The sequence below is a fragment of the Rhineura floridana genome, chromosome 5 (genome assembly GCF_030035675.1).
Source record: "Rhineura floridana isolate rRhiFlo1 chromosome 5, rRhiFlo1.hap2, whole genome shotgun sequence".
NCBI lineage: Eukaryota > Metazoa > Chordata > Lepidosauria > Squamata > Rhineuridae > Rhineura > Rhineura floridana.
Window position 1 is genome coordinate 182,800,412 of NC_084484.1, and position 13,604 is coordinate 182,814,015.

Genomic DNA, 13,604 nt, shown 5'->3' on the forward strand with positions numbered 1-13,604 from the left:
CTATGACATTTAATCTTGGTCGTTCTCTATCCCAAATGCCTGTTGAAATAAAACAGTCTTTACTTGTCGCTGGAAAGACGGCAAGGAGGGAGCTAATCGCACCTCACTCGGAAGGGAGTTCCATAGCCTAGGGGCGGCCACCAAAAAGGCCCTATCTCGTGTCCTCTTCATATGTACTTGCGAAGGTGTGGGGAGCACAAGAAGGGCCTCACCTGAAGATCTCAAATCCCAGACAGGTTCATGTAGGGAGATACGATCTGTCAAATAGCCTGGACCTGAGCCATACAGGGCTTTGTAGGTCAAAACCAGCACTTTGAATTGTGACCAGAAACAAATTGGCAGCCAGTGGAGCTGTTGTAACAGGGGAGTTGTATGGTCCCTGTAACCAGCCCCGGATAGCTCTTTGTACCAATTTAAGTTTCCGAACAGTCTTCAAAGGCAGCCCCACGTAGAGCACGTTACAGTAGTCTAAGCGGGATGTAACCAAGGCATGCATCACCCTAGTCAGATCAGGCAGCTCCAGGAACGGGCGTAGCTGGCGCACCAGTTTTAATTGGGCAAAGACGCTCCTGGATACAGCAGTAATCTGGGCCTCCAAATTCAAAGTTGAGTCCAAGAGTACACCCAAACTGTGAACCTGAGACTTCAGGGGGAGTGCAACCCCAACCAGCACTGCTTGAATCCCTATTCCCTGATCTGCCCTCCGACTGACCAGGAGTACCTCTGTTTTGTCAGGATTTAATCTCAACTTGTTTGCCCTCATCCAGTCCATCCCTGATGCCAGACACTGGTTTAGGGCCTGTACGGCTTCCTTGGCTTCAGGTGGAAAAGAGAAATAGAGTTGAGTGTCATCGGCATACTGATGGCACCGAACCCCAAAACCCTGGACAACCTCTCCCAGCGGTTTCATGTAAATGTTAAATAACATGGAGGACAAAACTGGACCCTGAGGGACCCCATAGGTCAATGGCCAGGGGGTCGAGTAAGAGTCCCCCAGTACCACCTTCTGGGTTCGGTCCTCCAGGAAGGACTGGAGTCACTGTAACACAGTGCCCCCAAGTCCCATCTCGGCAAGGCGGCCCAGAAGGATACCATGATCGATGGTATTGAAAGCCGCTGAGAGGTCCAGTAGAACCAACAGAGACGCACTCCCCGTCCAGTTCTCTGCGTAGGTCATCCACCAAGGCGACCAAAGCCGCCTCTCTCCCATAGCCAGGCCTGAAACCAGATTGAAATGGATCCAGATAATCTGTATCATCCAGGAATCTCTGGAGTTGGGCGACCACCACACGCTCTATTATCTTGCTTAAAAATGGAATATTGGAGACTGGCCGGTAGTTTCCTAGGAAAGAGGGATCCAGGGAGGGCTTTTTCAGCAGTGGTCTTATAACTGCCTCCTTTAAGCATGATGGAATTCTGCCTTGTTGTAGAGAGGCATTAACTACTCCCCTGACCCAATCGACCAGTCCCCCTCTGGTACTTCTAATGAGTCAGGAAGGGCAAGGGTCCAGCAAACAAGTGGTGGCACGCGCCGCTGCAAGGATCTTGTCCACATCCTCGGGCAGGACAATAATCCATTTTAATTGGACAAACAGGCACCAAAGTTACATCCTCAGAGACTGTATCAATTTTAGCATCCGTCAGAGCGAATCTGAGTGACTTTGTCTGCAAAGTGCCGTGCAAATTCTTGACAGCGGTCTGCTGAGTGGTCAGAATTACCCTCACGGGGGCTGGAACTTAAAAGCCCCCTAACCACTCGAAACAGTTCTGCTGGACGGCTCCCAGCAGATGCAATGGAGGCCGAGAAGAAAGATTTCTTAGCCCGTACTGCCTCGGAGTAGGCCTTCAAATAGGCTCTAGCCCGAGATCGATCAGCTTCACTCCGAGTCTTCTGCCAACGTCGCTCTAGTCCCCGTCTGACACGTTTCATCACCACCAGCTCCTTGGAAAACCATGGGGCCGGTTTGGCTCCACTCCGAAAGAGGGGACGCTCGGGAGCGATCGTGTCCACCGCCCTGGCCATTTCTCTATTACAGAGGTCAACCAGGGTTTCGACAGGATCGCCTGCCAAGGTGACAGGAAAATCTCCAAGAGCCGTCAGGAAACCATCCAGATCCATCAGCCTCCTGGGACGGACCATTCTAATCGGTCCCCCACCCCTGCAGAGGTTCTGGGTCCCAGTGAGTCTAAACCCGACTGGCAGCAGCTCTCTGGGGTTTCAGGCAGGGGATCCTCCCTAGCCCTACCTGGAAATGCCAAGGGTTGAACCTGGGACCTTCTGCATGCAAAGCAGACGCTCTAGTTGGGGGTTGACCCAATTTAAACGGGGTGGGAACAAGCAAGAAAAATTTCCCTTGTGGTGTGACTTGTCCCCAGTGACTCATTTAAACCAGCACTACATGTGCAGTATTAGCACATTAGTGCAACACCTTCCCAAGCCATAGGGGGCTGCCACATTAATGTGGCATGCGTAGGCAAGGTGGCCGAGTTGAAATGAGACAATCGGGTGCATGGAATTTGAAATAGGTGAGTTTGCTTGTATACTTTGTTTAAAAAAATAGCAGTAATAATTCCTGTTTTATTCCAGACGTTGCTGGACTACAGCTCCCATTAACCCTGGCCAGTGACTATACTGGCTTGGAGGGGTGAGACCTAGAGTCCAACAACATCTGTAAAGCCGCAAGTTAGTCACGCCTGCTATAAACTGCTCTGAGGTGATAAAAGCCTTCATAAATACAAATTCAGATACGTACAAATAAATACAAATTGATGTTTAGTTGTTTTAACAATTCCAAGGGGCCTAAATTCTTGTGTTGATGTCAGTTCTTGCTTTCTTCTGCATGCCATCGCTTCAGAGTGAAGTGTCTTATCTTATTGTGCTTCTTTCTCCTTCTTCCAGTTTTCCAAAGACATCCTAGTGAATATTTACTCTGCCTACATTGATAACTTTCTCAATGCCAAAGATGCTGTGAGGATCGCCAAGGAAGCCCGACCAGCGTTTATGAAGTTTCTGGAGGTATGACAGATCTCCTCTCCTCTTTGTTTGTCGAAAGAAGTAGCTGACCTCATCCTTTCCTTGAGATCACATCCTCTGGCCTTGGAGTCTGACACCTTCCTGCTTCCTCACAAATCCAGCAGATCTCAGATCCTTCACAGGCCAGGGCCAAGGTTTTTGCTATTCTGACAGATTAAAATTTTGTGTGCCCTCCCCTCACTCCCCGCAGTGTGTTGTAATAAGCTGACCAGCGTAAGAATAGACTTAATCTGGATACATCCAGACTGAATCAGGCTGCTCCATCCTCATTTTCAACTTTAAATGTTTTTAGTCGTTTTAATGCTTCAGATTATTTTTTCACTTACTTTATCATCAACTTAGCACTGTTTTGCCAGAGCTGGTGCCCCTGATTTTTTCTCCTCATTGGGAGAACCCTACCACTTCTTAAAGGTGCCTTTTAGAGTGTCCTCGACTCTCTTCATTAACCATGCTGGCATCCTGTTGGTACTTCTCATCTCTTTTAGCAGAGCTTCTGTTGTTGAGGTTTTAAATAGCCTCCAGCAGTGTTTAAGCCCAGGTAATTAATGATGATCAGAAGGCTCTGAACCCTATGTTACCTCTGCCCATTTTCCAAAAGTCTCTTAAGACATTTCCCCAGCTGAAGAAGGCACCCCTGAAACATTTCCACCCTGGCCACTTGTCTAGTTTGCCTCTATGGTTGGGCAGGCCCTGGGATCGAAGGTCTTGGACACAAACAGGGCATCATTCTTGAGTGAGCTGCAAAGTGTGGTTATCTCGTAAGACCAACGCTTCCCAGGGGCTCCTGCATGCACATACATAACTTCCTTCACCTCAGCTCATATGTGGGAATAACTTTCCACCTTGATCTTCTTTTTCTTCAGCAAAGCATGAGAGAAAACAAAGAAAAACAAGCGCTTTCAGACCTCATGATCAAGCCAGTGCAGCGGATTCCACGCTATGAGCTTCTGGTCAAAGTAAGGCAAACAGGGCTAGTCATTTGTTGGTTTTCATGACAGAGCATAATTTTATGTATACCTCTGGTGCTGCGCATTTGTTTCCCTAGGCTTGTCCATTTATGTTACACCTCCGTCACCTAATTCATTTTATGAGTCTTACTGTAACTGTTGTTGTTATTTTATCCCTGTTAGATACCTAGAAAAATGGAGGTCTAAACTGAATAGATGAATGAACCAGTGTTGTAAGGTGGATCTTCAGCCTCTGCTATGGAGAACAGCATTTCATATCTTCTTGCAGCCATGAAACTCACCGGGTGACCTTATTTGAGTCCCTCTGTGGCTGCAATTCACGCAACACAGTAAGCCAAACTAAGAACATAAGATGAGCCCTGCAGCAGCTGGATTGGGCCAAAGGGGGGCCATCTAGTCCAGCATCCTGTTCTCACAGTGGCCAGCCACATGGCTAAGCATGTTGTCTGAGCACAGCCTCATAGTTAAAATCTTCCCACGCTAACCACAAGCTGTTGCCAAGAACAAACCTATGGCGGTCCCAGTAATCCATAGTTTGGCTAATCGTGTTGTGTGAACCAGGCCTCTGTCAGCCTATTCAACCTCACAGGGTTGTCGTGAAGATAAAATGAAACAAACCCATTATCCTATGCAGAGTTCCTCGGAGGAAGGAAGGACTCCAAATGTAATAAATGTCTAGCAGCCTTAAGGACTAGAAACATGTTGCTTGTTATTATTTTAAAGAAAGCTGTGCTTCTCAAGATGCCAAAGTTTGCGCCCATTGCACAGAGTTGTGGAATAATCTCTGCTGTGGCTGTGTTGAGTCACCATCCTAGTTATTTTAGAACTCTTGTTTCTAAACCTCCTTAGATGGACTCATTTCAATGAATGCTCAGAAAATATTTACTCCAAAGAGGAAATGGTGGTTGCATCTTTGCATCTTTGCTTTTTGTAAAAAAAATGAGGGAGTAATTCTCTAGGTCCCCTTTGACAAACCTAACGGGAATGAATGTAAGATGCACCAGAGTCCTGTTGTGTTTTTGCACAGCCCCCAGATTTCGATGGCCCTTTTTTTTTTATACTTTCCTGGATATTTTTTTCTTTTCACCCTGAGAAGTTGTCCAGTTTGCCCAACTGTCCTGTTGCCAGGTTTCCAGATGATGGGCTGTAGTGACAGCTTGCTATTCCGGCAAGCTGCATTCCTTGAATACTTCACATGCCTGAAGTGTAAGCAACGGGCTTGGGTCTGATTTCAGGAAAGAACCATTACTCATTCAGAAGCATTAAAACCACCTTAGCCCAGAGAGAGAAGGGAAGGGAGAAACCTGATTGCCTGGATCCTCACAGTCCAAAAGACATGAGCAAGTCATGGCTTCACAGCAGTCTGGTTTGCCGAAGCTCAGCAAGATCAGGAGAGGAAGGGAAAGGAAGAAAAGACTTCACATACTGTGATTTTGTTGCTTTTCTTGGCCAAGCAAGGCTGGCAAAAGTACCGCATGTTAAGCTGCTGATCCTGAATGGCTTACATGTAGATAAGGCTGTCCTCTTTCTCCTGAGGCCCTGGAAATTCAGTGGAACTTAAAAACTCCTACTAAGGTGTGCTTAGAATGGCAACCTTAAGGGCTAGAAACTTGTGTGTGTGTTGTTAATAAAGTAGCTTCCTCATTTTAGGCTTTTGTGTGCTCCGGCTATTTAAAACCACAGAGTTGAAAGGGTCATAAGTATACAAGAACATAAGAAGAGCTTGCTGAATCAGGCCAGTGGTCCAGTCTGTGCTCACAGTGGCCAGCCAGATGCCTGAGATCTCTGCAAACCATCCAGCTGGTCGTCCATCCCCTCTCCCACAGCCTTGAAGCATCCTTGATAAGAAGTTTGTCCAGCCTTTAGGGGAAGGGCTCAGTGGAAGTGGAGTTTGTGTTTTGCCTGCGTGGAGGAGCCCAAGTTCCATCCCTGGGAGAGAGGAGCTCAGGGCAAAACAAGACACGATGCAGGAGATTTTTAAGGAGATGTCAGTCCCAAGGCTGCACTCTGAGGGCACAACAGTGCAGCAACCCAGCTCCGTCCCTTGGCAGTGCCTGGATGAGAGACTGCCTGGGACCTGCCAATTCCCATCATGGAAGAAATGCAGGAAATTAATGAAATTAATAAATTCCTCTTCCTGTTATAAACATGTGTGTGTGTGACAAAGGCTGAGTACACACCACTCATTGAAAGCACATGTCTTTCCCCTGACAATCCTGGGAATTGTAGTTTCACCCTCACAGAGCTACAATTCCCAGCATCCTTAGCAAACGTCCATGCCCAGGATTCTTTGGGGGGAGGGAAGGCATGTGATTTAAATGTGTGGTGCATATACAGCCAGAGGGAGCACCTGTGTGCATGAATTGAATCAGGGCTACAGTCTTGGGGGAGGGAGGCCTTCCTGGCCCCCCCACAATTTCCTTGGTATAAATTGCAATCTTAAACACACACAACCTGCTTTTGTAGCATGAGTCAACTTCAATGGGAAATGCTTCATTTCAGTCAGCGCTGGGTAATGTGGAAGCACCTGTATGGTGTTGGGCCTGCGGCGGTGGCCGTGAGCGTGCAGGTGTGATCCGGCCCTTAGGCCTGCAGCTGCCAGTTTTTTCTTCACCAGTTGCTTGCCTACCCACAATGCCTTGGGGTTGCGCCTTGATTCCCTGTAGTCTTGTGTTTGCCCTAACCTCACTGTGCATCTGTCCCAGCGGGGGGCTTGCTGATTAAACGGAGGGACACCCTACCCAGCCCCTCTCCTTGGCCTTGGCGCACCTCCAAGTGACTGACGGCAGGTGGGATGAGCTCGCGGCTGTGTTGGCTCTTGTTTTTACATCCTGTCTACAGCCAGGCCAAGACAGATGGCAGCCTCCGCAGTGAACTGAGTCAAGCCAGATTTATTTATTTCTTTGTTTTGAGAAAGCAACGCCTCCTTTCGCACCGTGCAGGGACAGCATGAGGGAGATTGTTTACCTTCTCTCGTCGGATTGATGTTCCCAGCGTCCAGAGCCAGAAGCCACACGCCTGGAATACCAACCCTTTAACTTTACGGGAAGCTTTTTTTCTTTTTTGTTTTGCATTGAGAAATTGGGACATTACCAAGAGAATGGGGACTGTACCAAACAGTCTTCACTAGAGTTGCCAACTTTTTGTTCTGGCACTGCTCTTGTGCCTTTAACAGCATCTCAGCATGTAGAAATGTAGCAGGTGGAGCTTTAGGAACCTAGCAAGCTAGGTCATTATATGCTGAGTCAGGTCCACCAAGCCTCAGTATTACCCAGTAGTATTACTTTCTGCATGCAAAGCAGATGCTCTGCTTCTGAGCTATGACCTTTCTCCTCACAGTAACACAATGCATAGGAACCCAAGAAGCTGCTTTATAACAAGCCAGAGCATTGGTCCATTTAGTTCAGTATTACCTACACTTACTGGTAGCGGCTCTCCAAGGTTTCAGGCAGGAGACATTCCCAGCCCTACCTGGAGATGCCGCTGGGGATTGAACGTGGGACCTTCTGCCTGCAAGGCAGATGCTCAGCCACTTTTGCCTGGCATGGCAGTAAGCGATGAGGAAAGCTCCACTTGCAACAAGTTTGTCGATCAGACTGTTACAGAGTGCATCAGAGCAGGACCGGCAAAAAAAAGACAGCAGCTCTACTGTACAGGTACCGACTGGTTTCAGGCCCAGTTTTCTGATTTTGCAGAACTGAGATCAGCCCCCGCCCTTCTCCTGGCCTGGATAATCTCAGGTTTTGAATCTGGACCAGCATAGCTCTTCCTTTGGTTTTAGGTCATTTTGCAGTGAATACTCATCTTAAGTATATGACTCATCGCAGACATAACACTGTCCGCTTGCCAATGTACAGGGGTTAGGAGCCACTGCACAAACCCCTGTTCTATAAAAAAAAATATTTATTTATTTATTTGATTTAATTTATATACCGCCCAAAGCCCGAAGGCTCTCTGGGCGGTGTACAAAAAGATAAAAAACAAGCAATGTATAAATACAGTAAATACAATAAATCAAGAAAACAAAACAAACAAACAGTAAAAGAACCAAACAACATCCAAAAATACAAATAATGATGAAAATGCTATTAAAACACACTTTAAAATGCCTGGGAGTATAAAAAGGTTTTCACCTGGCGCCGAAAAGATAGTAGCGTCGGCGCCAGGCGGACCTCATCGGGGAGGCTGTTCCACAGTTCGGGGGCCACCACAGAAAAGGCCCTGGTTCTAGTCACCACCCTCCGAGCTTCTCGATGGGATGGCACTCGGAGGAGGGCCTTAGATGTTGAGCGCAGTGTCCAGGTAGGTTCATATTGGGAGAGGCGGTCCACCAGGTATTGCGGTCCCATGCCGTGTAGGGCTTTATAGGTCAAAACCAGCACTTTGAATCTAGCCCGGAAACAAACAGGAAGCCAGTGCAGACGGGCCAGAACAGGTGTTATATGAGCGGACCTTCTGGTCTGCGTCAGCAATCTGGCCGCTGCATTCTGGACTAGTTGTAGTTTCCGAACAGTCTTCAAGGGCAGCCCAACATAGAGCGCATTGCAGTAGTCCAGTCTAGAAGTTACCAGAGCATGAACAACTGAGGTGAGGTCGTCACTGTCCAGATAGGGACATAGCTGGGCTACCAGGCGAAGATGGTAGAAAGCATTCCGTGCCACCGAGGCCACCTGGGCCTCAAGTGACAAGGAAGGATCAAAAAGAACCCCCAAGCTACGCACCTGTTCCTTCAAGGGGAGTGTAACCCCATCAAGAACAGGATGAACATCCTCCATCTGGGCAGAGAAGGCACTCACCAACAGCGTCTCAGTCTTCTCTGGATTGAGCTTCAGTCTGTTAGCTCCCATCCAGTCCATTATCGCGGCCAGGCAGCGGTTTAGCACGTTAACAGCCTCACCTGAAGAGGATGAAAAGGAGAAATAGAGCTGCGTGTCATCAGCGTACTGATGGCAACGCACCCCAAAACTCCTGATGACCGCACCCAGCGGCTTCATATAGATGTTGAAAAGCATGGGGGACAGTACCGATCCCTGCGGGACTCCACAATGGAGAGTCCAGGGCATCGAGCAGTGTTCCCCAAGCACTACCTTCTGGTGGCGACCCACCAAGTAGGAGCGGAGCCACTGCCAAGCAGTACCCCCAACTCCCAACTCCGTGAGTCTTCCCAGAAGGATACCATGGTCGATGGTATCAAAAGCAGCTGAGAGATCAAGGAGAATCAACAGAGTCACACTCCCCCTGTCCCTCTCCCGACAAAGGTCATCATACAGGGCGACCAAGGCTGTTTCGGTGCCAAAACCGAGCCTGAAACCGGATTGAAATGGATCAAGATAATCAGTGTCATCCAAGAGCCCTGGAGCTGGCCGGCAACCACCCGTTCTAGCACCTTGCCCAGGAACGGAACACTCGCCACAGGTCTATAGTTGTTCAGGTTATCTGGGTCCAAAGAGGGTTTCTTCAGGAGCGGTCTCACAACCGCCTCTTTCAGGCGGTCAGGGACCACTCCCTCTCTCAGAGAGGCATTTATTATCTCCTTGGCCCAGCCAGCGGTTCCGGTCCTGCCAGCTTTCACCAGCCAAGAGGGGCAAGGGTCCAGCACAGATGTGGTCGCCCGCAGCAGTCCAAGGATCTTGTCAACATCCTCAAGCTGTACAGACTGAACTCATCCAATAAACAAGGACAAGACCGTGTTCTGGATGCTTCATTAGATCCCACTGCCATAATATTGGAGTCTAAGTCCCGGTGAATGCATGCAATCTTATCCTGGAAGTGCCTCGCGAACTCATCACAGCGGGCTACAGATGAATCTATAATGTCCCAAGGGCCAGAATGTAAAAGCCCTCGTACGATTTTAAAGAGCTCCGCCGGGCGGGAGAGAGATGCCTTAATTGTGGCAGCAAAATATCTCTTTTTTGCTGCCCTCACCGCTACTATATACCGCTTAGAAGAGGCACTCACCAAGGCATAATTGCATTCGTCAGGAGTTCGCCTCCATCTGCACTCAAGCCTCCTCCTCTCTTGCTTCATCACTCTCAGCTCCACGGTATACCATGGGGCTGTATGAGCTCTACATAGGAGGGGGCGCATGGGAGCGATCGTGTCAACCGCCCGGGTCATCTCCGTATTCCACAATCCGACCAGGGCTTCGACAGGAGCGCCAGTCTTCTCAGTTGGGAAATCCCCCAGAGCCCTTTGGAAACCCTCAGGATCCATTAGTCTCCGGGGGCGGACCAATTTAATAGGTCCCCCACCCTTGCAGAGGGAAAGGGTCGCCGTGAGCCTAAACTTCAGCAAGCGGTGATCTGTCCATGACAATGGGGTAGATGAAAAAACCCCAACCACCAGATCACCATCTCCATGTCCAGTGGCGAAGATCAAATCAAGAGTATGTCCCGACACATGCGTTGGGCCAGTAACAACCTGAGACAGCCCCATGGTTGTCATGGAGGCCATGAAGTCCTGAGCCGCCCCAGATAGAGCAGTCTCGGCATGGATGTTGAAGTCCCCCACTACCAATAGTCTAGGGGACCGCAGCAATACCTCCGAGACTACCTCTGTCAGCTCAGTTAGGGAATTTGTTGGGCAGCAGGGTGGGCGGTACACCAACAAAATTCCCAGTCTGTCTCTCTGGCCCAGTACAAGGTGGAGACACTCCAAACCAGTCGACACCTGGACAGGGTGCTTGGTGAGTGAGAAAGAACTCCTATAGACCACAGCATAAAATAATCTAACAAACATTTACTGGCAATTTTGAAGAGGCTCAGTGGGAAACATCTGAAATGCTGGCCTCACGATGTTCATTTTTGACATTTTGCACCCATATTTTTATGGGCAAAGGTTGGAAATGAGAATGACGTGGACACAAAAGATTGTTTTCAATGTAGCATTAAGGTGAGCGCAGAGCTTGGAAAAGTTACTTTTTTGAGCTACAACTCCTATCAGCCCCAGCCAGCATGGACACTGGATTGAGCTGATGGGAGTTGTAGTTCAAACAAGTAACTTTTCCAAGCTCTGCAGGGTTTCTCTTTGCTCAGTGGAATGTCCTCCCCTCCATCCCCATGGATCACCTAAATCTGATCTGGGGTTTTCCCCCAACCCTCTGGAACAGATTTGGGGATGGCACCAGGAACCCTGTTGCACAGCCATTTAGTTGCTTGCTGCCCACACCATGCGCCATTAACTTGAGACATTTATTGTGGTGATAGTCACTGGTTTTGACAGAAAGTCGATCAGAAAACAAAACATGGATGATTCATCTCACCTGTAGTTGTTAGTTCTGATAGTTGAGTGGAACCTCCATGTTCAGAGACAGAATATTTATTATTCATTTATTAGATTTATATCCCGCCCTTCCTCCCAATAGGAGCCCAGGAATACCTGTGTATACTAGACACTGGGGACTAACAGCATGGGAAAGCTGTGTCGTCCTTCATGCCCTGTTTGTGGGTTTCCAAGAAGTAGGATCCTGGAGGAGATGGCCTTTGCCTGATCCAGCAGAGCTTTTACACCCCCATGTCCTTGTTTCATGAGAACATTCACTTGGCTAACAGGAAGAAATGGGAGCCTGTGGCTTTCCAGATGCTTCTGGGCTCCGTCAGCCAAGGTGGGAAATGGCTTGGGATAACGGTGGGAGTTGCCACCAGCAAAACCTGAAGGGCTGCAGGTTTCCCCTTCCTGGCTTAGAGATTTACTAGTAAATGGTCAGAAGATTCTGACATTTCCCCACAGAGACTCTTTAAACCTTAAGAATTACCAGTAAATGTCAGCATTCACTAAATTCCTACCATTTGAAGCAGCGCATAAGACATTCCCCGAAGTAGGTTTCTGTGAAGCCAAATTCCCTTGGGGTGGAGGGGAACCGGTTTGGGAACAGGAGGGGAATGAAGTTTCCGGCCAGAAGTGTGTTGTTTAGCAAGAGATGGAGAGAGACTGGTTGAGGGTAAAGCAGAGAGAGAAAGAGAGAGAGCTACAAAGAGGACTGATGAAAGACAGAGCTGTTTTTGGCAGAACCTTCTGCACAGTAGCAGACATTAGGGGACTTCCTATTACGCCAGCAATGGGAGGGGGAAGATGGGCTCACGCAAGCATGCGAGATGCACCACAAGTCTCCCTTTCAGGCTGAGCTGCCGCCATCACAAATAACACTTTGACAGACCCAACAGGCAGCCCACCCTGGAGCCCTTCAGCTGGGCCTCGGTTCTCCCTGATTGATGTCTGTGTCTAACATGGAGTTGGCACTAAATTACTACCAATTACCCAGGAGCTCGGCTGTTGTGCACTTACTGCCGGCCCATTAAGCAGCTAGTTTTATTTGTTTTTCCCGTGATGAATAGCCCGAGAGCCGGTAATAGAGAAGACGCAGGCAGCTCCGTTGCCTGACGCTGCATCCCTTTGGCTTCCAGAGAGCTTGGAGTTGCATGGGAGACATTTCCCCCAGCTGGCGCTATTGCGCACGAGCAACAGTGTGGAAGCCCTTCTGTGTGTGATGGAAGGCAGGCTGTTAAGGCTGCACTGCAGATGGATCCACCCACAGAAATAGTCAAGATTTCAACCATGGCTCAGTGATGAAGCGTATGCCTAGGAAGGGGGCAGAAATTCAATTCAGTTTGCATTTAAAAGCGAGCCACCCTAATTCAGGCTTCCTGACACAATGCACAAACTGAACCATAGCCATACTTCAGAATTCACACTTCTTTGAATTTACTATGCAGTACATAAGAGCATCTACTAGGGCAAAATCTGCAGAATGCAAAGGCATATATGAATGAAAATCACATGCCAAAATGCGTTGTTTTAGGGGAAAGTGCTTCGCAAAAGTGTGTATATTGGACAGAATTGCGTATAAACATGTATATTAGGAGAAATTTGCACAACAGTGCTTCTGAATTTAATGAGAACTTTAAAAATATCCAAACATGTGGAAATGTAGAGAACTGAGCTTAAGAGTCAAAAGCGAGACACTGAGAGCAACTGAAATTGACATTCACCCATCCCTAACTGAAACATGCGATCGCTCACCTGCAGCCCAAAGCAGTTCAGTCCAGGCAAAAGTTGTGAAATGCTTAAATTGTGCAAACTGGCCTGATATGCTTCTCTTCTGTTCCCCTTTGGCGCCACCGCCGTCATTTTCTTCTGTGTAATTGGCTTTGCTCTGCTTCGCTGGGTTGGACTAGGCTGCCCTTTCCAGCTTTTTCACCTCTTTTGATTCGTGATTGGGTCTGCTGACTGTCACATGTCTTAACATACATCTGAATCCCCATGCCTAGGGATTCTCAACATCATTCGGCCTGGACGGTTCTGGCATACACTCTCATTATGCTCTAATTACTGCTGCTCTTTCACCCACCAGGACCTTCTGAAACACACACCAGAGGAGCATCCTGATCACCCGTTCTTGATGGAAGCTCAGAGGAACATCAAGCAAGTGGCTGAGCGGATCAACAAAGGGATGAAGAGTGCCGAGGAGGTGGAGAGGAATGCCCGGATAGTGCAAGAGATTGAATTGCATATAGAGGGAATGGAGGATGTATGTTTTGACAAGGTTCTTTCTAAACCACTTGAGCGTGTGCGTGTGTGCATCCTGCTCAGCCTACAATTGGCAG

The 13,604-nt window shown here is 48.4% G+C and overlaps 1 protein-coding gene across 2 annotated transcripts in view; it reads left to right on the forward strand.

The window, feature by feature from the left end:
* Positions 1–13,604, forward strand: part of ARHGEF17 (Rho guanine nucleotide exchange factor 17) — a 224,673-nt gene that overhangs the window by 168,868 nt on the left and 42,201 nt on the right. The window contains exons 4-6 of one of the 2 annotated variants that reach the window (XM_061629072.1): positions 2,900–3,016; positions 3,898–3,990; positions 13,352–13,468. In XM_061629072.1, coding sequence (XP_061485056.1) covers positions 2,900–3,016; positions 3,898–3,990; positions 13,352–13,468 — 327 coding nt within the window. Of the gene's footprint in view, positions 1–2,899; positions 3,017–3,897; positions 3,991–13,351; positions 13,529–13,604 lie in introns of both variants that reach the window. The other variant, XM_061629071.1, reaches the window with a different exon arrangement.